The sequence below is a fragment of the Bradysia coprophila genome, unplaced genomic scaffold, assembly GCF_014529535.1.
Source record: "Bradysia coprophila strain Holo2 unplaced genomic scaffold, BU_Bcop_v1 contig_494, whole genome shotgun sequence".
NCBI classification, from domain to species: Eukaryota; Metazoa; Arthropoda; class Insecta; order Diptera; family Sciaridae; genus Bradysia; species Bradysia coprophila.
In genome coordinates, this window is record NW_023503746.1 from 1,106,766 (window position 1) to 1,132,883 (window position 26,118).

General features: G+C 33.8%; 1 protein-coding gene across 44 annotated transcripts in view; it reads left to right on the forward strand.

Annotated features, from left to right (window-relative positions):
* The window catches only part of LOC119082791 (microtubule-actin cross-linking factor 1), a 150,483-nt gene that overhangs the window by 57,419 nt on the left and 66,946 nt on the right, over nt 1-26,118 (forward strand). For 26 of the 44 annotated variants that reach the window (XM_037192406.1, XM_037192405.1, XM_037192386.1 and 23 more), the window contains 5 exons: nt 5,825-5,886; nt 11,215-11,232; nt 12,932-12,991; nt 13,556-13,645; nt 13,716-13,886. In XM_037192406.1, coding sequence (XP_037048301.1) covers nt 5,825-5,886; nt 11,215-11,232; nt 12,932-12,991; nt 13,556-13,645; nt 13,716-13,886 — 401 coding nt within the window. The remainder of the gene's footprint in view (nt 1-5,824; nt 5,887-11,214; nt 11,233-12,931; nt 12,992-13,555; nt 13,646-13,715; nt 13,887-26,118) is intronic. The other 18 variants (XM_037192412.1, XM_037192422.1, XM_037192433.1 and 15 more) reach the window with 2 other exon arrangements.

Here is a 26,118-nt window from a genome sequence, read left to right on the forward strand (position 1 = left end):
TCATTGAATGCATGCCATTGAACTGAATTAACATCTAAAAGGAATTTGAGACTTTCTTTTGTTCAAGTTTGAACAATTTTTTTTGCTTTGTTTGTTTTGTAGAAGTTCAAACATTTCTGTTCGCAACTGATCCTATTACGCTGTAATGAGATAGAAATTCATTGAATGAAAATTTGTAATTGTAACCTTCGCACCCACTTCAATGAGCTTATCTGGGCTGGTGTATTCGGTATACATTCATGAATACGAGTAAGTGTCTCGGTGTGCCTTGAATCATGCATCACCATTATTCGCCAACCTTTATTTGTTTTTTATTCATTTTTTTGTTATGTTAAAAAGCATTTAACTACAACAAGATCAGCATGAAGTCATTTCGTAAATACTTTATCCGAATAAAGTGATTATGAAAGAGTGTATTGTGGCTTGGGTTTTGCCTGATCCTCGCCGTCAATATATCAGAATTTAAATGCAGAAGACAATCATAGTCATTATAGCGTAAGAAAATTTGGTAATTTAGTAAAGTTTTTTTACTGATGTGAAAGATGACAATGGAAGACAGGTAAAAAGAAGAACCAATGATTGAATGAAAATATAAGTATGGGTTGGGCCGCACAAAGGCGGTTTATACAGTAAATGAGCAAGAATCTAATTAATTACGTTAATTACACGGAATTTATAGGGTGAAGGCGTTTGAGGAAGACAGTTTGCAAACACAATAAATATATTTTCTTATTAAATTACTAAACGAGACGTGTGACGTCTACGTGTATTTAAATACGAATAGTGTGGAAGTTTTTTTTAACGGCTAAGTAAGCAATAAAACAACGTCCAATTAACATTACGTATTCGCAGGGCTTAAAAATTTCAATTCTTGAATTCTGAAAAAATACGGAAAAATTCTTAAAAAGTCTTTAAATACCTTACAATGCGTAAAAATTCTTAAAAATTCCTTAAAAGTCCTAAAATTCTTTAAAATTCCTAAAAATTAAAAACAACCTTAAAAATTCTTTAAAGTTCCTAACATTTCTAAAAAACCTAAAATTCCTAAGAATTACAGAAAACTTTCCGAATAATAAGCCCTGCGTCTACGAACAACTGACCGCTTTAAAATTTGATCTAAATATCCGAATCCGGATTTAATATCGAAGTTAATCAGTTTGGCGATTAACATTTTCATTAAACAAGACTATTCCATCGATTGATGCCAATTTAATTAACACTTCCAGCTAAAATACTGCTCATCGTCCATATATTAATTAGAAATAAATTAAATTTCCAATATTTTTATCACTTTTAATCAATCTTCAATTTAATTTTGATTGTTTCGGTTCTGCTTATTTTTTATTTTGGGGCGTTTGTGCTTGGATAGCTATCTGTGTTCGGTTATACAATTACACAAAATAATTCATTTGTTTGGTTGAATCGGTAGAAAAAATCAGTTGACATTTTATCGATACGGTCATTTGATTCGCGTTAAATATAGGTCAACACAGATATATATTGAATGATCAGTCGTAATCGCACACACGTAAGTTAGTTGAATAAAAAAACAAAATTTTTTCGTAAGAGCAATTGTTTCAACCAGAAATGCATTAGGCTTACCCCGGACATTCTACAGTATCTGTACCATCATCAGCCTTACTAAAAATTTCTTTCTTTTTACTTTGTCTTCAATTGCAAAACCGAATTGTAAAGATTGTGATGTTTGCCAATTACTGACCCAATCAAAATCACATTATTGTTGGTCGCACACATATTTCGTGTAACCAAACTTCTTACAGCCAAAATGAAACCCATGTCATAATAAGCATACTGTGAAAACAATTTTTCTTTTTTTGCCAGCATACAGTTCAATGTTCGATGAACATACAATGTTATTTTGGGTCTTAGAGCACACTCATATCGCAGAATTCACAAACGAATTAAAACGGTAATAGGTCTTGGACCACTCAGATAAATATCGTGTTTTAAGAATTTTCGATGCTCATAGCGACCGCATGAATCCGCGTCTAACATTCTGTACATTGGCACAACTATAATTATCATGATTAATAGGTTATTGGTGTGGTTAGGAAGAAAAAAATTAATTGTTTTAGTTCTAATACACTGGCGACTTTTTAATGCTCGACGAATACATTGAAAACATTCCATTAGAGAATGGATTATAATTTGAATACGACCGATACCTTAGCTGATTTACTTATAAGTCGATGAAATTTTAATTGAATCAAATACAAAAATTATCAATGGACCCAAATTTTATAATCCGAAAGATCTGGTTTCTGTGTGCACAAAAGAGCTTAACAAAACAGTTCTTTTAATAACAGCAACACCCGATATGGATCGCAAGCTTTTATGACCGTAATAAATTTCTCCGATACACAAAGAAAGGTATTATGCTGGTCACATTTTTTGTTATTTTTAAAGCTTAGGAATATTTAATGACCGGCGCCAAGCGCGGATATTTTTACGTTCTCTAATAAAGTTATTTAGGGAAAGGGACAAGAGCAGAGCTAGTGTCAGAAAGGTGTTCGGAGACTATGAATTAGATTACAGATGAAATGAAGCACGTTACTGCTTCACAGTTTTGAGCAATGTACTACGATTGTTGTAGGCGGTGCCTTCGGCACGAGTTGAGTACTTAAAAACGTAAAAATTTAATATTCGGAAATAGGTTGTTGATAGCTTACCAAAGACTTAACGTTAAACATGGAGTAAGGCTTGATTTCCACTTACCAAAAAAAGTATTCTGCGTGAGAGGAAGAATTGAATTTGTTCAATTTTTGATTTGTTTACTTGACAGCTCGCTCTCTGTGAGAGCCCACAGAATACTTTTTTTTGTGTAAAGTGTCCACTCCACTCAACAAAAAGTATTCCGTGAGAGAGTCGTGACAGAGCAAGCTGTCAAATAAACAAAGAAAAAATTGAAGAAATTCAATTTTGTCTCTCACATGGAGTACTTTTTTGGTAAGAGGAAACTAAGCATAAAGCATACTCAAGTCAACAAAAAGTACGTGAGAGACCGACCTGTCAAATAAACAAACCAAAAATTTAAAAAATTCAATTTTGTCTCTCTCACGGAGTACTTTTATGATAAGTGGAAAATTAGGATATGGATGAAACATTCTTACTCAAGTGACTCGAGTTGCGGCCTTGTAGTTAAGTGAAGTATAAAATAGCAGTTAGAGAAAAATTTGGAATTTCCCGGTACATTCTAGCAAAGGTAAAAACAAAAATTTAGAAGCAAGCGACCTGCCTGTATATTTTATGTTTACGTTTAATTTGGGGTGAGAATGTCAACGAACCATTCAAAATTATGATCATGTTAAACTGTAAGGCACACCTGCGTTTTTCGAATAGCGAACGTTCTCACTACTGCCGGTATACCAAGGGAAGTTAATGGTAAATGTTAGTTCGTCGTTTAATGAATCAACTGCGAAATCATACATTTCTTCGACTTCTTCCATTATAAAAGTGGCCGAATCTGTAATTCAAAACGCGATTATCATATCCAACGATTAATCTAAAATATTTATTGTTGTACACGAGACATTTTCACATCATCGACCAAAAAACCATTAAGATTAAAATCTTCGACCGAAAAAAAAAATTATCAGAAAAATTAATCGTCGGCTTTTGATATTTGAAGATTATGCTCGACTCATTTAAAAAATAATTAACGTTATCTGGCCTCTCTTCTCCAAGAGCAAATCGGTCCGAAACATATTGAGATTTCTATGAAACCCACACACTACAACCGAAACGATTATCAATATTTTTCATATTTTCATTTATCATCCGCATATAAAATGCTGGCTTCTCCGAACCAAATTAAACCGTTATCTCATATACTATAAATGGTCAGACATTTACACGTACCGATTAAATTCACTTGGTTAATACACACGTGAAATCACACGATGCATGTACCAGATGCTAGAGTACAATAATAAAATTCAGCCGTATTTTGATTGATATTCATCGTATATATGAGGGATCATGTTGTAAATCACGTACATGCCGCATTTTTTTTAAATTCATTTTTAAAATCGAAACTCATATAAACGTTATACTGGTAAATAAATTGTGATCGGTAATGTTGGATAATGTGACGCATAATTTGATAATTTACCATTTAGTGATGACATTCGATGATTAATTTCTAGCATAGACATTCAGAGTCATATTTGATTATGTTAAATGTTTAGCTTGAATGAGAGAAGTTATTTACGAGATTTTGAATGGTTTCTTGATTTTTAAACAAAAAAGTAAAGTGAAACCGAAAAATGATGACCATTACAACACACTCGTAGCAATAAAAAATCGAGTAAACAGATGTCATAAAAACGATAGGGTCAGTTAGTGAACCACTGTATATGTGCACCTGTTATGTCTAGTATATTGCTATGAATGCGACAGTAAGTGGCTACTTTTGTCAATCGGTCTCGTATATTTTTAGTGAGATAAACAAATTTATTTTCGCAACATCTATTTTTATTTATGGGTCCAAGCTGCTGTTATATGCTCAATGGTTTTGTTCAATCGTAATAAAATTGCGTTTTGTATGCTTTCGAACTTACCTTTAACCAATTTTTTATTGATTTTTTTGCAGGTTTATTATAGTTGTTGTGTTGTGTTTGTACTAATTTTGCGCTGCTAATTCGTGAAAAGTTCTAATAGCAAATCAACTTACAAAACTTTAAGGATGTTTTCACGAGTAAAAGGTCTTTGCCATTAGAGCTATTGTAACTTGTTTTGCTCTGAAAAATCAGACGAAAATATTTTCCACTCTCTTGGGATGAAAAGTTTAATACGAAACTCAAATGAAAATATTTATTGATCTGTATGGCGGCAACACTGAGGCCTTCGTTTTAAACTGCACATCGACTCTCTGGAGAACTTTTTTTTTAATTTAAAGGGATCGTGGTTTCAAGAAGACAATGTTACTTACGTGACGACCATAGTGTATGAGAATATGATTTTTGAAAAGTTATCTACTCCTGGGAGTGTAGGTTGATTTCAGCTTCGTTAACCTGCTAGCTCATGAAATAATAAGCTTCGTCAAGCCACTACGGCTTGTTATAGTAAAAACGTCGACAAAAGTGAAATTCAAAATGTTTTCCGTTGTGGGAGTTGTTGTGGTCAATAAATGATTACACACAAAATTTGTTTAACAAATGAAAATCTAGATTTTTGTTGTATTTTTTCATTCTTGTTGCAAACGCGTGCCTAACCAAAATCCTAAAAATAGAAATCTAGATTTTCATTTGTTCAAACGAAATTTTAGTTGAATACATCCCCTTGAAAACACATCGAAATTCACTTTCTTTCCCTAATCATTAAATCTATTACTTCTGTCGCCTAGTGTCTGATACAAAATCTGTTACTTCATTTGTTTATCATTAATTTTACTATACATAATACGTCATTAATCGCAGGTCGTCGCTTATATTTGTCGTTACTGTCGTTAGCAGATGATCTGAAAAGTCCCATCTTTCTAACTTGTCCTTAATCGAACGTTAATCCAAAATAATTATTTAACGACCGTGAAGACTCTTAGTCGACCGTTCTACTTTGTTTCAATTTTCGTTTTAATCTTAATTCAAATCGAACTGAAAACGGGCAACATAATTTCACGGAAACTACAAAAGACATGTGGAAAGTCGAAATCCATATGCGATCTTGTGACAAAAATATCTCTCATTAAACAAAACATTACAATGTACACACCACAACAACCGCCTTTATCGGACTCTCTTGTCACATTTGTGTATAATTTTTTTTATTAAAATGTTTGTTTTTCGTTTTTTTTCCTTCTCTTTAGATGAACGAGACGCCATTCAAAAGAAAACATTTACAAAATGGGTCAACAAACATCTGAAAAAGGTAATTCTATCTTGGATAATAATCTCTCCAACATAAATACAAACCATTTATAATCAAGCCATCTTAAAAGAAAAACCATTTGTTCAGTGCAACGTTGCATACTAGAATAAACCAAAACATTCCATTGCGTCTGCTGAACTCTCTTGCATTTATAAACGATAATATGCTAAAGACAACGCCATGCACATTAAATTTAAATTTGCTTGGCTTAGTTTTGGTAGAAGTCGATGCTATGCTAATTAATTACGGCTGGTTGTTCATTTGTTTTAGATTTTATTTTATTTTTTTATTTCATTTTTATTTTCCTTCTCTTTTATTAAAAAGATGTATTCAATTGGACTTATTAATTTATTTAGCATGCTAACAACTATACATTTTCAAAAGAAGTCAATGCAGATTATTTCTTAAAGTAAAATGTAGGTTACGTTTGTGTCCACGCTTCATGCTTGTGCATATATATACATATTCGATGGATATGTACGTACGTACATATTTCACATGCGATTTGCTTTTATTGGCATATAAGCTCTGCAACATTTAAAATCAAAAACACTGAATCGTTGTTAAATGATACACATACTTTGCAGCCATATTTTACATTGACTTACTACCATACTCCCCATCAATTTTCTTATAATATGTGGCTCACTCGCCGTCCGTTCAAAAATTTATTCCCTTCACTGAAAGTCATGGGTCGTACGGATGATGAACACTCTAAAATGTTTTTAACACTTTGTTCATTCCTTAATAACTTGATAACTCGAATAATCCTGAACGGATTTCCAAAAACTTTTTTTTATTCGACGAAGATTAAAATTCCTGAGGTTAAGTTAGGCTATGATAGGCTATGACAAACGGGTGATCCGAGATTTTCCCAAGAGCATTTTTAATTCATCGCTTGATAACACGATAACTCGAATAATATTGAACGGATTTCTAAAAATTTCTAATGAAATTCGTTACGTTTACGGCCAAAGCGAGGCGAGCGCCGTTGTCACATAAGTTACATACCTTCTTCATGAGCAAATGGAAGAATTATTTGCTAAAAAAAGTCTTATAAATGTACAAAATTTCAACGAGTTTGAACCAGAGCGAAGCGAGGGCCGTAATCCGCACGAGCTTAATTTTATATTCAAAAGCTAAACAAGAAACAGGAATGAACAATTTATGACAAAGCAAGACAAATAGGTGCTTGGAGCAAGACCATTTTATGATATTTTTGGAACAAATTACAAATATCTATTTGAGGAAATCAGTCAGTCAAAGGACCTGACCCACCCATAAGGTGAAGCCTAGTTTCATTTGGAAATTAATTTTGTTCAATTTACCCGAAAACAGAATCACGTTTTCGGTGAGGTTTTGTATGACCGTATTGGGCTCAGACAAATATTAAACGAAAAATGTATTTTTATCTCTCGTTTTAATATAATATTAAACGAAACAGCAAGTACCGCTGCGATAATCCCCAATTTCATTGTCGCGAGACAACAAAAAAAAAAGTCGTCGTCAAAATAACACAGTCAAAGTAAACAACAACATTTCATTTCATTTCACTCATCTTAACCATCTGGAAATGATGTAAACTCTCGTGCAAAACGAAAAAAATAAATAAATAAATTGCAAAACAGACTGAGGTGTTGATCAGGTATTTTCGATACCAATTCGATATGGAAATGCAAGCTTTTTAATGCACTTTTACCGATTCGGAGGTTCATCATCATAATCATACACTTTCCATTAACCCAATGGAAAAGCGCAGGCAAAATATTAAAATATCCAAATATGGATCTCAAGACCAGATCAACTGTCTCATTGCCAGCGATTATGATTTTAATTAACGCCCCGGTTTATATACTTATATTGATTGCAACAACATTGTATTTTTTGTATATTATTCAGTGTAGGATCGAAATTCTCCTCTTCGAATCGTTTAAAAATCAATTTTGCTGTTTATTTAGATTTGGCATTGTTTTTGTAATAATTTAATGTGTCTGCATAAAAGCATTTCTTCGCCATACAGTCGAGCTAAATATATTAGTTTGTCCAATTAAATTTTCATTTTGTATTATTACAACGCCTTTCTGTAAGTTGGCTGGCGACTGTTTGTGTATTGTTTAAACACTTCATTTTTTTAAAATTATAAGTGTAATGTGTACGACGCATACGAAAAGGTTATTTTCAAACCCAGAAATGAAAACGTACTCCGGTTAAAATGATTTTCTTGAGATATGTTGTCGCAAACGATGTGCTAAAGAAAATTCACCGAGAGAAGTGACATTATGAATTTGTATTTAAAAGAAAATTCGCCCAACATATAAACCAATTAGCCACACAGATTCGCACATTAGCAGACTGTATGCCAGACCTATCAAATTATCGCAGAAATATTTTCCACATCGTGAAAAATTCAACCAACTGAATGCTCATAATGATTGATGAGAATAGAACATTTGTATTGTTCGGGTTTCAATTTCACATCCTAATTTTCATATAAATATCATCGCGAATTCTGTCCGACCTCTGCTTTCTTTAATGCCGCTCGTTACGCAACCCACATCATTTCGGAACAAAATTCGTCTGAAAACATTACCAAATTTGAATTTATTGAAAAGATTTTTTTTCCTCTCTCTCGTCTCTATGGCACATGAGTAATTTGATGATGCAATTAAGATCACCAAGCGGGACACACCTTTTTCTCTATGTTATGTTTCCCACCTATAAGCCCATTAGCTGACGACTAATAAACCATTCAAGTGTATCCGTTCGGTGCTCTTGCGGCGGTACTCTGTAACATGTATACAATCCATGTAAACAATTAATAACAATTTTCATTCATAAATTCACAATATGTTACAAAACAAGTACACATCCAATCCATTCGCGCAATTTGTTTTCATTGACATAAACTGCTTGTTAAAATCGAATTTCGACGAATTGAGATTTTTGTTTTGAAGAAATGTAAAGATCATTGAAATTGTAGATTATGTACGAAAAGCATTGACACAATTTTCGAGCTTGTTTTAATCTGTAAAAATTATCTCTCTAAAAAAGTACGCAAAATCGCTCAAAAGTAAAGTGCTGCGAGGCTAACTGCCTCAACTACCTGTGACTATATTTTCAATTCGCTCGTTTCGTTTCGTCTTACCATATTAACATAAAATTTCATTATTTCAAAATTAGCACCTGTAATTATGGCATGAATCAATGAAGGAAATTTTATGCATTAAATTGTAGATTATACGCGACTTCCTACTTCTTTGTCAGCGCGATATTGAACATTTTTAACAGGTTTATCCGTTGGCGTAGTCTACTTTTATGTCAATTTTAATTTCACTAATTAATTCAACTTTCCAACATTTTGTTTTGCTAAAAATTTCAAAATGAAGCACAGCAAACACACTTCCTTGATGGCAAAACCGGTGACATCTTGAGTTCAGTATACACGTTAAATAAATTGAGTCTGATTTGATGGTTCAGAAACCGCAAAGTAAATTTAAACCTTTCAAGCCTGGAAGGCTGAATCTTTAAACAGATGTGCTATGTACTTACCAAGAAAGTAAATTCTTTGATTTCAATGAATTTCAAATTTAATGACAAGAACCTACGTACTCCTTGTACTTACAATGTCTATTTTCGGCCTGCAACCATATTTCAATTTTCATAATGGAATTATGCTCCGCTTTCAGCGGATACATTTTTAAATGAAATGCAACCATACATCATATCAGCCGAACGGTGAAGCCAAACCATAAATCATACAAATTGCATGCGCACACATGTATTTCGAATATTCTTAGAATTTTTCGAATAACCGCTAAATGGCATGTGACTGGAATTCTAAATTGGTTTAGTAAGAAAGGCAGGAATTAAGGGGTCCACATAATGTTTTTTGATTCGATTGATGACATCAATCCACACTTCTAAGAATTTGGGAGTAAAAATCAACATCAATAAAATGGTTTCGTCAAAGTCCGCAGTTTAACCTTTCGCAAGCGACAAGTGATAAAATCATTAAATCTACTACTTCTTTTGTTAAAAATTTCGACTGATGTTTGACACAAAATCTGTTACTGCATTTATTGCATTTATTGTGTGATTTTGCTTTATAGGAGAATACCATCAGTATATCGATAAAATCATTAAATCTACTACTTTTTTTGTTAAAAGTTTCGACTGTAACCTCAAAATCTATTACTTCATTTGTCGACAATGTGTGATTTTGCTTCCTTCTTTTGTTAAAAGTTTCGCCTAATGTTTGACACTTAATCTATTACTTCATTTGTTGGCAATTTATGATATTACTTTATAGGAGCGCATTGTTTACTTTCGTCGTCGTTATCGACAACAGATGACTAGCCGTTTTTAAGAAGTGTAAAAATAAAAAATGTTCTCTGTCTTTGTCTCTGTTTGAATTTCTCTGTCAAACAAACACTCTTACACCGGATTTGAATCTTTAAGTTTTCAAAAATTTTGCAATGAATTTGCGGAAAAAAATACGATTGTCTGTGCATTGAACCTTTACGCCACAACAACAATTTCACTTATACCTACAGTTTGTTATTGTAACGTAACAATTAACAATCCACCTAATTTTGTATTATAATAATGAATGCTACAATAGCAATGATACCGGCAAAACTATTAAAGAGTTCTCGGTTCAACTTGCAAAAATTTGAATTCATTATTATGATTATCGTTTCTTTCTTTCTTGTTATACTTTCTAATAATTTTTCGTTTGCCAAAAAACATAATGGTGAAATGATTATGCAGCCGGCATAGTTTGCTCTTTTCATCGTTGTGTTTATTTGGATGAAAGCCAAACCAAAATTTCTTGTGAAAGTTTTATTTTGAGAGAGAGGAAATGTGTGAAAATGTGGATAATCGTAGAGCACGTGCGTTTTTGAGAAAAATCTGAATCGAAAGAACTTATTAAAATTTCAATAATTAATTTTCGGTGATGCCTGCCTGTAGTGTACTTAGATATATTGTGAATACACTTTCATTGCACAGTTATTATGATATGCGAGCGGATTGAGTGAGTTCATTTCAAGTTTAAGTTCTTCTTCTTTTGACTCGTCAATTCATTGAACTTAAGTTTGATAAATAGATGCTGAGCTATTTTTAGATTTTTTTTTTGTTTGACTTGTAATTATGACTGTGTGTTCGGTTGGCTTTTTTTCTGAGCCATAATGAATGGAAGAATGTTCACTGTGAATCGATGTACAGATGATTTATCAGAAAGGCATTCCTACATCAATCCTTAATTGAAAAACTGACATTACCAAAACAATAATCAAATTTATTTTATTTACACGCTAACCACATTAGCATTGGAAATATGTGAAGGTATGCTAAAAGATTATAGTACTCACTCATGTAATCGAGTCGTTGAATTTTTTAAACTTTATTTTGTTGTGTTTTAAATAGCTAATTTCGACGTATTTTCATTTAATTAATTATCTTTTTATTAGAATTTTTAAGTCAATTTATTTTGAATTTTATATGGTGAGAACTAGAGTGAGTTAGCATTTGTTCCCAGAATCCATTCACAGAGAGAACATTTTATGGCAAAACTGTAAATTGTTTGACATTGACTGGCAACCTCAATTCGTTCATGATTCACATCTGATTCCGATATAAAACTAGGGAACGGTATGCATGTTATATCAAGTTTACCCTGAGGTTATTCCCCCGCAGCAACTGTGCATGTATCTATGTTTGGAAACAGTCAATCTGCGCACAGTTGTCTAAGCATCGATTCTCATAGCAAAGAGTTTCTATCGCAAATATGCCAACCCAACAACAATTTCAGAGTCATGACCCGTCGAGTGTAATCGCACCTGAGACTAATGATTCCTAGGTATTGATAATTCTATTCAAGTGATTTGATAAAACTCTTAAACAATCACAGGCCCGCAGAAGACGCAAATTCTTCTGAACTGCAGTCGGCGACTTTGAAATAGGTGACGAATTTCGTTTCAGCTGTTCAACTCAACTGTATTGTTGTTTGTATGAGTGGATCAGCTGAAAAACAGCTGAAACAAAATGCATCACTTGTTTGAAAGTCGCCGACTGTAATTGAAATAAAATATGGGAAACTCAGGCCGTGAATAAATTAACGATACCGCTATTTGCCTACCATTGTAATGGTGATTTTTCCTCCAGGGAAGACGATTCGATAATTTTCGAATAATGATTGATTGTTCTTACACCTCATCGGTTTAAATTTGCATAACAAGACAACGTTTTTTTCCTTACAAAAATTTTGCCACACACGAATGTTTACCAATTCTTTTTACATTGCTTGAACAGAGTGTACCCATCAATTTCTCTCTCTGACCATGCGCCACTTACTTTTTTGCATAGAATCTAGAAAACAAAAACCGCAAAATTTATATTCGTCCGTTGGTATTTACATAAAGAACATAAAAGCTCAATAAATCGCTGTACTATTCTGACCGATAGCATTCAAAATAACTATTGCCAAAAGGTCAACACTTTAATAATATTCTTAAACTCTTCATAAAATGTCGTAATACGAGTCTCTTCTTCGCTGTGGAGTCATTAACATTTCCATCCCGCTTTTATAGACTCGACGACATTGCAGTGAAGCATTATACCACATTGACATAGTAAAGACGTTTATTGATTGCACACACTCGTTAGGTTCGTTTTTTTCCTCTCTTTGGAGAATCACATGCGATGCTTTTACCGTATGTATGCCGGTGTAATAAGTTAAATAAACAACCAGTCTGCCTAGGTACGAAATGATGGTATAAATAAATAATTTCATTGTTTACAATTGAAGCTATTCTGGTTATTTACCTTACGCATGTTCAACGAACATTGTTGTTTGATGTTGATCGGAATATGAATTCTATTCATCGAGAATGCAGTTTTCACACAACATTTTCTTTTGTCTTTTTTTTTTCGTTGTTGTACCTTTTCTTTACACTTCTCAACAAATTTTCAAAATTTTTATTAATTAAGGTGTTGGTTAAGATTTCAATTGGCTAATTTGGTGTTTCTAAACTAAACATTTCAGACATACACACATCTACATGTATGTGTTTTCATCAATGGAAGTTCTTGTTGTCCCCCAGCAGTAAGTCGTGTTGCCTGTTGTAGCTGATTAGTGATTTTTTTCACTTATGATTTTTGTTTTTTTTTTTTTAATTTGTTCGTTTACTCAACATGTCCGTAGAATTTTTTGGTTTCTCTTTGCTTTATTCATTAGTTTGAATAAACTCTCGTTCATAATTCACGTTTTTTTCTTTAAATTCCTTCTGAACATACAACCAAATTTAGCATTTCTCGCGCACATTTGTTTAATTGCTTTGCTTTTTATTCATTTCACATTTACTCTACAACTTAGCATGACGAGATCCTTATGCGAATTTTTGTTAATTCGTCAGCACAGTTAACATAATGTAATCTGAGCGTTCGCAAATATTTTGGAAAAATGATTTGTGTGCTGTATGTTCTGTTCTAGAATTCAACTTGAAGATCCAAATTCCATAAAAACTACAACTGAAATTCTCTTCGGCTTTTTTTTATTGATTGCAATGTATCAAATTTCGGCGAATATTTTTTTTCCGCTTTTTTTATTGTAAAATACAAAGATCTGTAACGAACACGCTAATTAATCTCAAATTCATTTATTTTTTAGGCATCCCGTCGTGTAGATGATTTATTTGAGGATTTACGAGATGGCCATAATCTTTTATCTCTGTTGGAAGTACTTTCTGGCGAACCACTTGTAAGTATTCTGCATTGAAATTCTGATGGCCAGAAGTATGACTAAAATCTTTTATTCTTTGCCTTTTTAGCCAAGAGAGAAAGGAAAAATGCGATTTCATATGCTTCAAAATGCTCAAATGGCTTTGGACTTTCTGCGATATAAAAAAATTAAATTAGTTAATATCCGTGCTGAGGACATTGTTGATGGAAATCCGAAACTTACGCTAGGTTTGATATGGACGATTATATTACACTTCCAGGTAAGTTTCGGTGTTTATTTGATAGGAACTGGTCGCCAATATGCAAAAAAGAGATAGAATGTTTTCGATTTTACTTTAATTTAAGTGTAAGTTAATTGTAAGTTACCAAGTAAGCAGAACATTTTATTGACCTTTACCGAGTCTATCAAAACTTTAACAAACAACAAGCTATCACGATATAATAGGCGAATCTGTTAAATCTGCTACTTGCGTTGTTCAAACCATTTTCCATATTTTAATCTGGTACTTCAATGGTTTAAGAGAATACATTTTGATGTAAGTATAAAATACAGCACCAGCCAGAGCTCATTGCTTTTTTCGCTACCGTTGTCGATTACAGATGTCTATCGTTATAGCATTTGTGTAAATTGTATAGTATGACATGAAGTCGCGACTGTAAATGACAACGAGCCGGGATCACAGCTGGTATCAATTGAATATAAATTTAAAGAGAACTACGCCACTATTTGGTTGATCCGCTCCAATAGAAACCGGTTGTCCAGAAGCATCCAGTGCACCTAGTAGCATTTCTCGAAGAAGATTACTTTGCATTTTCGTTTAACATGGACTATGATAGTGACTTTGAGGATTTTAATATCAGACGCTGTTAAAATAGTTCCCAAATCATCAGACTACGTTCAGGTGTTTCTATTTGGTTCTGTCCACAGTTTCACTTTTTGTATAGTGTGAAACTGTTATAGATAGATCTGTGAGTCACTCGATCGCAGAAAAGATTTTTGAGAATAATGATCTTGCCACCGGTGCCTGTAAATGAGCTATCCAAACACTTACGCCAATTTTACTACCGAAGAACTGCTAACCACGCTTGTGGTTCTTGTTCGCAGACATTTTTCTTCAATCTCGTTCGCTCGCTTCAATTTTCAATTCTGTGCACATTTCGACAAAATGATAAAATTGAATGCATTTCCCCACGATACAACTAGTCGTCTAATGCAAGTACCTACTAGAATTGAAAAAATATTTTTTACTGCAACGATTTAGAGACACACCGGGAAGCCACTAAGAACAAAAATTCATTTTACAGTTTAAACTGAACAACTAAACGGTAAATGGAAGTGTTAATATGCATCTCATTTCGTTCAAGTTGTATCTCAAACAAACTCATTTCATAATTACCAATTCTCACAAATATAACTCTTGATTTCGAGTGCACTGTTCTCACCTCGTTCAGATCGTTCTGTACATTGTTATATGACTGGGATAGATGTAGGTCGAATGCATTATTTTTAAAACTGAGGTTTCGTTCGAAGCGACTTTCAGTCGAAGTAGAAATGAATGGGAAGCAACAATGCAACAGTTTTATCGTTTTCTGAACTCCGACTAACCACTGAATTTCAATGGTTTTCCAATTTTATACAAGTGAATATTTAATGGTTTGAACGTTTATGAATGGAAAAAGTCCGTCGATTTATCTCGAACGATGTTAGTACTTCATTTATAACGTACATAAAGATCTCAATACATACTTCCAGCTGTTATTAGTAGGATGATTTCATTCCCTCCTTTCTGAATCATCCTACACATAATTGAAAAATTGGTACACAGAACTTTGCTGCTTCAACATCACCACAAATATCTTAATTGATCGATATTGTGCGCGATTCACATCATCATCTCCCGTTTAATTGTGACTTTGGTTCACTTAATTCTCTTAATTTCGGTCTGTTTATAAATATAGATATTGTAGCAGACTATTATAATTGGCAGTCTGTGGAACCAAATCGATTTTGCAAGCTTTTGCGTGCATTTTTCACGCATATGTGTACTTCGACGGTGTTGACGTTGCCAACATACAAAATTGAATCGGCGTGAATTATAACTACAGCGTAAGGGATTTCCAGACATGAGCAGTTATGCCATTTAATTACCTTCTCTAACTGCGATACACATTAAACTAACAAGCCAATAGGCAATGGTTTAAAAACGAAAAACATATCGATATAGAATCATTCAATCTAGTACTTCCTTTGTTGATATCGCTTTGTGCGGCTACTACTTCATGACATTTTAACATTGAATTTGATATTTATAAGAAAACACTGGACATACTTCATTGGTTACTGCTGTCGGCGTTATCGACAACAGATGACTTTCAAACGAACTAAGTATCTCACTTCATTCTTCAGTCGAGTGTCACCACTGGTGAGTCAGCAGTGTCACTGAATTGACCTTACAAATACTTGGACGAACCTTGCCGACCATAACTGAGTGCCGATCTGGATCATGCCCTATTAAGTCAAAGTACCAAAGCTTGAATGAAATCGATTGTGCATGTGTAACAACCACAACAACGTCTACGCACTTCTGTGGTCATGTTAAACAAATTACAAATTAGGCGAGTTGTTTTTTCCTTAACTCATTACTCTCCTCATGGCTGTCTGAAACAGAAACTTGCTAAAAGTTTACGCAGTGGCAAACCGTTCGGTTTTTTATGCACAAACCGATGCTCATTAACAAATCAACACCGATGTTGAACATAAAATGTTTTTTTTTCCTTCTCCGAAGCTCAACAAAACATACAAACAAATCATTTTCACTCTCGATTCAATTTGAGCGTACTGATATCGACCGAAAACTTGTTTTATGTTCTTATCTCGCGTAATAGAGTAATTACGGCAATTACCGCAAAACGTTTAATAAATTTTTTTGCGTACCGGTTTGTGAATTATGCATGCGTTACATTGAGAGTTGGTTTTTTTTTGTTGCTGTTTGATTGATTCAATGATCAGCTTAACATTAAACCAATCGTCACATTTTAAAAAATTTTAAGATTTCTAATAAAAATATCTCGGGGTATTGATATGTCGTAAACAATGTGTCACATAAGAGTAATTCGTTTTAATGGGATAAATATTAATGAAAATAAGTCGTAAACAATTCCATTCTCTGCCATAATTAATGAATATTTTCTCAATGGCACGAGCGCCAAGAATTATGAATTTATACCTCTCATAAATCAATTAGTTGTTGTGCAAAACTATTAACTAACTTCAAAACATTGTGAATTGCACCGCACAGAAGCACTTAATCGAACATGGGCTCATGCAAATAGTGTAGGTAGTTGTCTAATTAATTAAATTTTGTGGTGAAAGAAGTCATTCGTCTGAAAGAGACACGGTTGATAAATTACTGGACGACGAAGTGCAGTGATCCATGTCATCAGGCTAAGAGCCTAGGCTTGTTTGAATTCGTATCATCAATATGATTTCTGCTGCTTAATTGAAATTATGACATATTTTTCCTTTATGTATTGTCACAGTAAGTTTTTGACTAAGCTTCGACTCATTGCAATGGTATCGTGAAATCTGTTACTTCATTTGATTTAAGTTATATCTCATATTCAATAGAAAATCTTTCGTAATTGTAACCATCGCACAAATTTTGGGGTACCAACTTCATATGGAGCTCAAACTACGCGTCTTGTCAATACTTTTCAGTGGAAAAAACGTTTACCAAAATCGGTTTAGATTTAGTGAGAATGTCTTGAAACGTCTCAATTTAGGTGGTCGGACTGAAGGAAATTCGTCTATATTTTGATGAAGTTGTACCTGGGTTTGTCTTTCCTGTTTAAACAAAAACAAACTCCGGAGATTACAACGCTCCTTTCTTCTTTGAAGTAATAATGCAACTTTACCAAAATAATAATCGATGAAGCTACTGAAGATTCTTTACTGTTCCTTGCGCCCATAAAATGCGCAAATGAGATGCACAAAAATTAAGAGAAGAAAACTTTAGTTCGAATTGCTAGATTTCATAATTTTATAGCATTCCAAAGAAAAGGTGGGAAAGGTTCAATTAATGTGTGGGACACTAAAATGATTAATAAGTTAAAGGAGCTGAGATGGGCCGCTTTTACATCAATTTTATTTTGGCTTCAATCCGCTTAAAGAGGATAATGAAATGGGTTTGTTTTGTATATCGAAAAATCATCGTAAACAAATAAAACATTTTATTTACAGTTATGATAATATCTCGTGAACTTTCTGTCATTTAACCAACACCTACTGAACAGTCGTCGCGAATGTCCAATTTTAGTCACAATTATCTTCTAGCGAAAAATGAGAGAACCAAATATTTTTAGAAACATGACCTATACAATAGTCCAAGTTTAGACAGTCGTTGACGGTAACTTTTTTTTTCTTTATTTCTTCACGACGTTTATTATTCCACAAAAACCGTGCTCAGTACTTAAACAGCAAATATGTGCACCTACGCTGAACAATAACCACAATTCACACAACACCTTTTTGAGACGGTTGTGGCTGGTTAATACGAGAGAATAATAATAACTTCGGCGGTCGTAATTATATCGGAATACAATTAACTGGCGTGTTAATAACGATCCGATTTTATGTGATCGGAACTGGTGCAAACTTATACGTTTTAGTCAAGTCAAGTTATTCAATTCGAGACATGACGACCTAATAGGGAGATTGTTAATTTCACTTATAATTATCAGTTGACGTAAAACTTGGAAATTATTAGTTGACTCTCCCGTATCCATGTCTCCACGTACTTTGTATGGAAACGTTACATATAATTTTCAAGCCAAACAGCGTTTCAAAAATCCGAAAGAACCGCGTGAGTAAAATCTCAGGGAAAAGTCAACCGTTTTTCGTGATTCTTTTTTGGCTATGTAAGGAATAAATTGGAGTATAAGATAGAGTAAGATAGAAAACCATCCCCATTTCTTAGACCGTCCATGAATCCGTCGTGTTTAGTATCAACAAAAGAGTAGCTTTCAGTGGCTTTCAAACAAGCCCATATCTTGCTATACTTCGACTTCCCTGTGGACTTTTATGGCCGTTCAAAGTCAGGGGTTTAACATCCGGAAATTATGCTTCAAGCTCTTCAAGTCCACATGGAAGTCGAAGCATAGTAAAATAGGGCTCGTTTGAAAGCCATTGAAATTATCCTTAGATTGATACTAAACACGATAAAATTCATGGACGGTGTAACAAATGGGGACGGTTTTCGTATTGATTGATACTAAACACGATAAAATTCATGAACGGTCTAACAAATGGGGACGGTTTTCGTATTTTCGAAACATTTTTTGACTTTGGGCCAGGTCTGGTGCCGTGACGTGAGGGGTGTGGGACTTCTTTGTACTCTATCTTATACTCCCATCTATTCCGTACACAACAAAATAAAAGCATCACGAAAAACAGTTGATTTTTCCCTGAGATTTTACTCACGCCGTTTTTTCGGATTTTTGAAACACTGCGTCAACTTATAATCTCAATCTCCCTAATACGTTTTTAACTTTTTTGTTACGTAACACGTTGACAGTGATGTTGCAATTGAATATAAAACGATTCCTTTCTTCGCTTATCAAAAATCGATCTGTGATCAAATTTGACCTGTTTAACAAATTGGGCGTTACACACATACATTGCCCGTATATATTTCCTATTCTAGACTTGTTCGATCGGAGACGGTGTGTACATTTTACTTATACATATTATGTACAGATGGAGATAATTCTAAAAATGAAAAATATTCCAAACATAAATAAATAGAAAAATAAGAAATAAACTTCATTGATATTCATTTATTCGCCATACAAATATCAAAGCAACAGATCTATATTTATATTGGCAAATAATAATCGACAAGGCAGTTTGTTTCCATTTTTCAAATATAGTCGTCGATTTTGCTCGAATGCTAGCGATATTATTGCTTTGATATTGAGAATTATAATCAGTAAAAACAACGCGATCTCTCGCGAAGCTCCTACGCAACCAGTATACCCGTTTTGGTAACGGCTAACCCATTTATTCAATATCAAAAAACGACAATTTCTGCACGAGTAAAAAAACAAACTTTTTTTCGATTAATCTTATAGCTCCAACCAACATAAAAGTAGCATAATGCTACACAAAACCAGCAAATTGTTATTATTGGTTATGGCGATTCCATAAATTTATGTAGAATAAATCTTGTACAATTTATATTAACAACGTGCTCGATCGCACCTCGTCTACATATAATTACACTTGGAGTTGAATTAAAAAAAAAATCTTACCTTTCAATTTGGTTTCGTATTGAAATGGACGTTTTTTTTGTTTGAATTTAGATCGTGTGTTCGGCTGGAAAAAACATGATATCATAAACATAATTGGATTTGAAACATTTATCGGTAAAATGTGATTAATTTATCAAAAATAGATTCTTGACAATGATTTGTTTTCGCTTTTTATCGATCCTCATTACGATTGATATGGGAACCATAATTATAAAACGAACTTGGAGAGTTATCGAAATTTATCGATTTATATAAATTGTCTTATCAATGGCAGAAAAAAGTTTTGTGCCATTAGTAACGGGGTAATATCAATCAAAATTTTGGTATTCATTTGATTTATCCGAACCCGCTGGGCTAATAAACGATGTGTACGAGTATTGTAAACAATTACGATGTATGAACGTTATGGGTATATGGAAGAGTCAGTCATATCTGTCATATATAGCTAGAAAAGCAGCACTTAATCTCCTAAAATTATTGAATCTAAGGATGACAGTGAAATATAACGACGACGAAAATTTACGTAAAAGTCCTACTTAGGAGACGTCCATTAATCGTTAAGTTAGTAAAGAGGAAAGAGAAGATTCTAATTAAATGAGTTCTTTTAATTTACTTTACTAGGGATGTAAAGTGGCCTTTCCTTCCCTAGGAAAAAGTCTTTACATCGATCGGGAATTAATACGATATTTAGTATCACGATGAGTAAACATACCTCGTGGGACACTTTTACTCATCTGGATACGAAATATCAAATTACTTCCCTGGTACTATTGTTCCAGGGGTGGAAGAAGAACTGAAAATTCAAGATAATAGAAAGGGACTTCGGAAAATGCTTTTCCATATTTCCCAATATTTTCTCAAAATTTTCCGAATTTTACCGTAATTTTCCTAAATTTTGATTTTCGAGAAATTTGTGTGAAAATGGAAAAATTTGGAAAAAATGTTTAGGAAACCCTCACTTTTTTCAACAACAATCTTGTCTTGTTGTAATAGCTTTTTCCTCAAATTTTCAAGATAAATTAATAATATCAGTGAAGTAATTTGATATCTCGTATCTCGTACTTTTACTCATCTGGATACGAGATATCAAATTATTTCACGTGTAAAGTATAACGTTTTACTTTACGAGCGAGGGAAAAGGTTTTTTTCACTAGTAAAGTAAAGAAATTTTTTGAAATGTAAAGTAAATTCCGGACGTTTATTAGAAAACTTTGCTCGCTGCACTCGTCCGGGAACTCGTTTTCCTTCACGGACCATGTGATAAAACATTTCATGAGTGCAATATACTGTGTAACGGTTTGAAGATTGTTATTTTGATTCATGTGTCTCGTGTTCGACTTGAGCTACAAACGCTTTCCTCACTAGTGAAGACCCTTTCCTTCGCTCGTAAAGTAAAACGCCATACTTTACACGTGAAATAATTTGATTTCTCGTATCACGATGAGTAAAAGTACCTCGGGCTGAAGCCCTCGGATACTTTTAGTCATCTGGATACGAGATATCAAATTACTTCACTGGTATAGTAATGTACTATTTCTAACAACATCTCCACGGAAATGATTTATTACCTACAAACAATTGCAATAGTTTAACCTTCCGCAGTGCAAGCGTCCAAACATAGGTCTACTATTTACTATTGCCAAAAATGAAGTCTTACAGATAGCTAAAGTTAACTGTTAATGGTTTTTTCCTCCTTTTCTTTAACATCAATAGTGTATCAATATAACCTTCAACCTTCAATCTATTACTTCCATTGTTTGAGGTAACGACTCAGATTTTTAAGCGAATTCTTTTACTTCATCAATTTTAACATTTATTTTGCATCGAACAGAAGTTCAATGATTTTGTATTCGTCATCGATGTCGGCAACAGATGGCTTTTGTTTAGAATAGTTATTTGCAGCAGTATGATCGTCTTAATAAAATTATTGTCGATTCCGGCCTTAGACTGCTTAAAGACATTGAATTATCATGAGCTAATTAGCATGACTTGAACTGTGCTCTTTAAAATGTAACAGGTGTGGTCGATTGAATTTATTGACATCGACCACGTTGTCTCCGTGTTCGCAATTCACACTCACACAAACCTTTATCAAATCTACCGCGAAAAAAATTTCACAATGCCAAAGGATTGTAGAAAAACAAGGCATCAGAACAGTCGGAGCGTTTGCTACGACTGAGCCCCGTACGACCCGTAAACCTATTTAGCCCGAAACCATTATACGTCCATAGCCCTAATAAGCCCGTAACCCTTATTCGTCCGATATCAAAATGCTTCCGTAACCTTATTGCGTACTTGACATCATTGTCTATTTTTGCAAATTGTAAACTGTAAGCGTTCATCTTTAAAATTGCGCTTAGCGCAATTACAAAAGCCCGTACGAAGTACTTCTCAAGTATAAAACAAAAGTTTACGATGTAATCTTAGGAATCCGAATTTACAACTTTTTTTATCCCAATTTTCTTTCGGTATTGAATTATCTGGCAAACGAAACAAAAAGTAGCAAAATCTGATGAAATATACACGATTTATGTGCAAAAAACACTTAGGGCCGAGCAGCGGCCTTAGTTCAAGGGCCCAAATTTGAAACTTTTTTCGCCACGTTCTTTTCTGTAGTATATTACCTTCCATAGAAAACTAAATCTAGCAAAATCGGATGAGATTTACTCGATTTATGTGCAAAAAATACTTAGGGTCGAGTAGCGGCCTTAGTCCAAGGGCCCTAATTTGAAACTTTTTTCGCCACGTTCTTTTCGGTATTCAATTACCTTCCATAGAAAACTACATCTAGCAAAATCGGATGAGATTTACTCGATTTATGTGCAAAAAACACTTAGGGCCAAGTAGTGGCCTTAGTCCAAGGGACCCAATTTGAAACTTTTTTCGCCACGTTCTTTTCGGTATTCAATTATCTCTCAAACGAAACGAAACAAAAACTAACAAAATCGGATGAGATTTACTCGATTTATGTGCAAAAAACACTTAGGGCCGAGTAGCGGCCTTAGTCCAAGGGCCCAAATTTGAAACTTTTTTTGCCATCATTCTATTCGGCATTCAATTATCTCTCAAATGAAACAAAAACTAGCAAAATCGGATGAGATTTATTCGATTTATGTGCAAAAACGACCTAGGGCCGAGTAGCGGCCTTAGTCCAAGGGCCCGAATTTGAAACTTTTTTCGCCACGTTCTTTTCGGTATTCAATTACTTTTCATAAAAAACTAAATCTAGCAAAATCGGATGAGATTTACTCGATTTATGTGCAAAAAACACTTAGGGCCGAGTAACGACCTTTGAGCCATCCCAACAAGCCTACATTGCATCTTACCCAAAAACAATGTTCAGCAACTTTGTTCTACTCGTCAATACCTTTCATTTGATATATCACAAGCAGGTATTGCGTGCGTATTTCGGTAGATATCGGCGAAAGACTGAAAAACACCTATAGGGCCCTAGCTCTGGAAGGGCCGGCCCTACCATGCCCATTTTCGAACTTGACCTTACTTTTGTCCATACCAATCGGGGAAAAAAAGAATTTTGAAAAAAGGTTGTGATTTACTCTAGCTAGGGGTCACGGACGGACGGACGGACGGACGGACGGACGGACATTTTTTTTATTGCGGATTTGTCATCTGTGAACATAACCAAATGCTTTGCCCTTACTGGCTGCTTCCAATTCGACATGTTACAAACGGCATATTAATCTTATAAGCCCCCAGTACTTCGTACGGGGCTAAAAACTGCACACAAATTGACAACAATTGACTCGACTCTTCCGTATTTGGCATTACAGTATAACAACGAAAATTAGATTCGATTAGCACAGAATTCCAATATGACTCTCGTACTCGCATTCTACGGTCGTCGTCGCGTAATGAATTCTTCAAAAATATAATAAAATATTCGAAAATTACGTAACTATTTTTCTCAATAACAACATCCAATGTGTACATAAATGGATTATAGATCTGTTTGGCAAATAAGTAGTTTTTTTTCGAGAAAAAAAAAGTTATTTTCATGCGGAGGGGTTTTTATGTGTGGTTTTAGTTTTATTAGAATTTTTATGAAAAAACTGTTCTAGACATGGTCTTAAAAGTGACATCGACTCGAAAACCATTCCAGATTCTAAATATGTAAAAATGTTGATTTAATTTGCAATCACGTCATCGCTGTTGTAGGTATCAACAAAAAATCATTATCGTACAACTAAGGTTCCCCAGTCATAGTTCTCGAAATTATTCGGTAAACAAATGCTGCTCATTCTGAAAACTGTTTTTTTTTTAATTCTTCTTAAGTTAGACTTTATGCTTTAAAGAATGGTACGCATACGGTGCGGGCGTAATATATGTTTTAGCTATATTATATTCGCGTTGGCTGCCATTTTGGTGAATTTCTGTACTGCATACCTTGTAAAGGTGGCGACGGTGTATACACTTAGGAAGAATTTCAATGACAATGAGAACGATTTCGGTAAATAGAGGAAATGTTATTTGATCACATAAATAAAGGTTGGTTTATCTGGTTTGGAATTGCGCGAACGCCCGCTTTTGGCCAATAATGACTTAATAAATATGTACTTAAAGGTTTTTATTATTGTTGTCAATTGTAAGGTCATTGTGGGTGGGTGTGTTGTTGTTTTGATGTTGCTGCTTTTTTATAGAAAAACTTAAATCGAAACGAAGTGTTAATTGTTTTCTTCGTATTACGTTTGTCTAGCATACGTCTCTGGAATTTTTTTACTTTTATTGTCGAGGTGAGGGTAGCATTGAAATTCTAGTAAAATTAGGTTTCAGTCGTATCAGTACCTTCCACAATGAATTCGGATTTATCAAGGAAGGTTGAATTTAATTGGGAAATTTAGGTTGTAACCTGACTAGTTGAGATAAGGCAATCCAAATTCTTTACTTATTTCAAAAATAACAAATATCGTGCCTTGAGCATTGAAGTTAGACGTATATTACAATGTTTTGCTGTTATAAAAGCTCTCAAGAAACGTTGAAATATCACGTACAAAACTGAAAGTAAAGACAGACTTTTGGTGTCTCAAATTCGTTGTTTGGTCACATGTTTTTACACCTGGAAGTACCAAAATATTTACAAAATGTGGAAATAGATCAATGTTAAACTAATGTTACATTGAAAGTTGTTTTTAATATTGTTCAGACCGACAAATACCCTGCTAGGTATAATATCGAGGAACTACAAACGTTATGTGGGGCGATCTTTACTTTTTTGTCTATCCATCGTTAAAGGTCTAATTTATTTACATTTCTAGCATAAATAAATGCCAAATTTCAATCAGTGTTCGCTAAAGTTAACTGCCTATTAATGGTAGAAAAACTGTTTCCTCATTTTAAACTTTTTCTTTAGCATCAACCGTGTATCTATACATCCAAGGAATCTATTACTTCTATTGTTTAACGTAACGACTCAGACTTTTAAGCGAATTCTTTTACTTCATCAGTTTTAACATTTATTTTGCTGTTTAAGAGAACTGGAGTTCAATGATTTCGCATTCGTCATCGATGTCGAAAACAGATGATTGATTACAGTTTCTGAAAAAGTCAAAATGTTCATCTGTAAATCTTTTGCTGTTTTGTTTACAAATACACTGCTGGAGGACACATCTCCTGCATCTTAATACCAAACATAATAACATTAAATCGGAGTTCTAAGTCTTCGCCGGCTCCAACAGTCCACTAAAATCAACCGTTTTTATTTTCTTTTCGTTTGCAATGATCAAGTTCATCTATTAATGTCTATCAACGCAAATAAATATTTGTTCATTGTTGCGGTACATACACATTGATTTACTAAGCGAAATTTTATTGAACCGGAAACTTTTCGAGTCGAACTGGAAAAGAGAATTCTAAACAATTCGGCATGACCACTGAGCATAATAAGCACATAGTCGGTGTTCAATTACCAACATAATGAAAAATATTCAGCTTTCATAATATTACACAGAACCGTGTAATCCCGAGCATCTTATCTAACATTTTTTTGATTTTTTTTTGTAATCAATTTTTCCAATTCCCAAATCTTCTAAGTCGCTCTTAACTACCATTTTATCAGTTCACCAAATTCTTTCTCCACTCCACTCCTACACAAATGACTGTAGAATATTAGAACAAAAACAAAAACTGATTGTCATTGAAATTGCACCTTCGCAAATATTATCAATG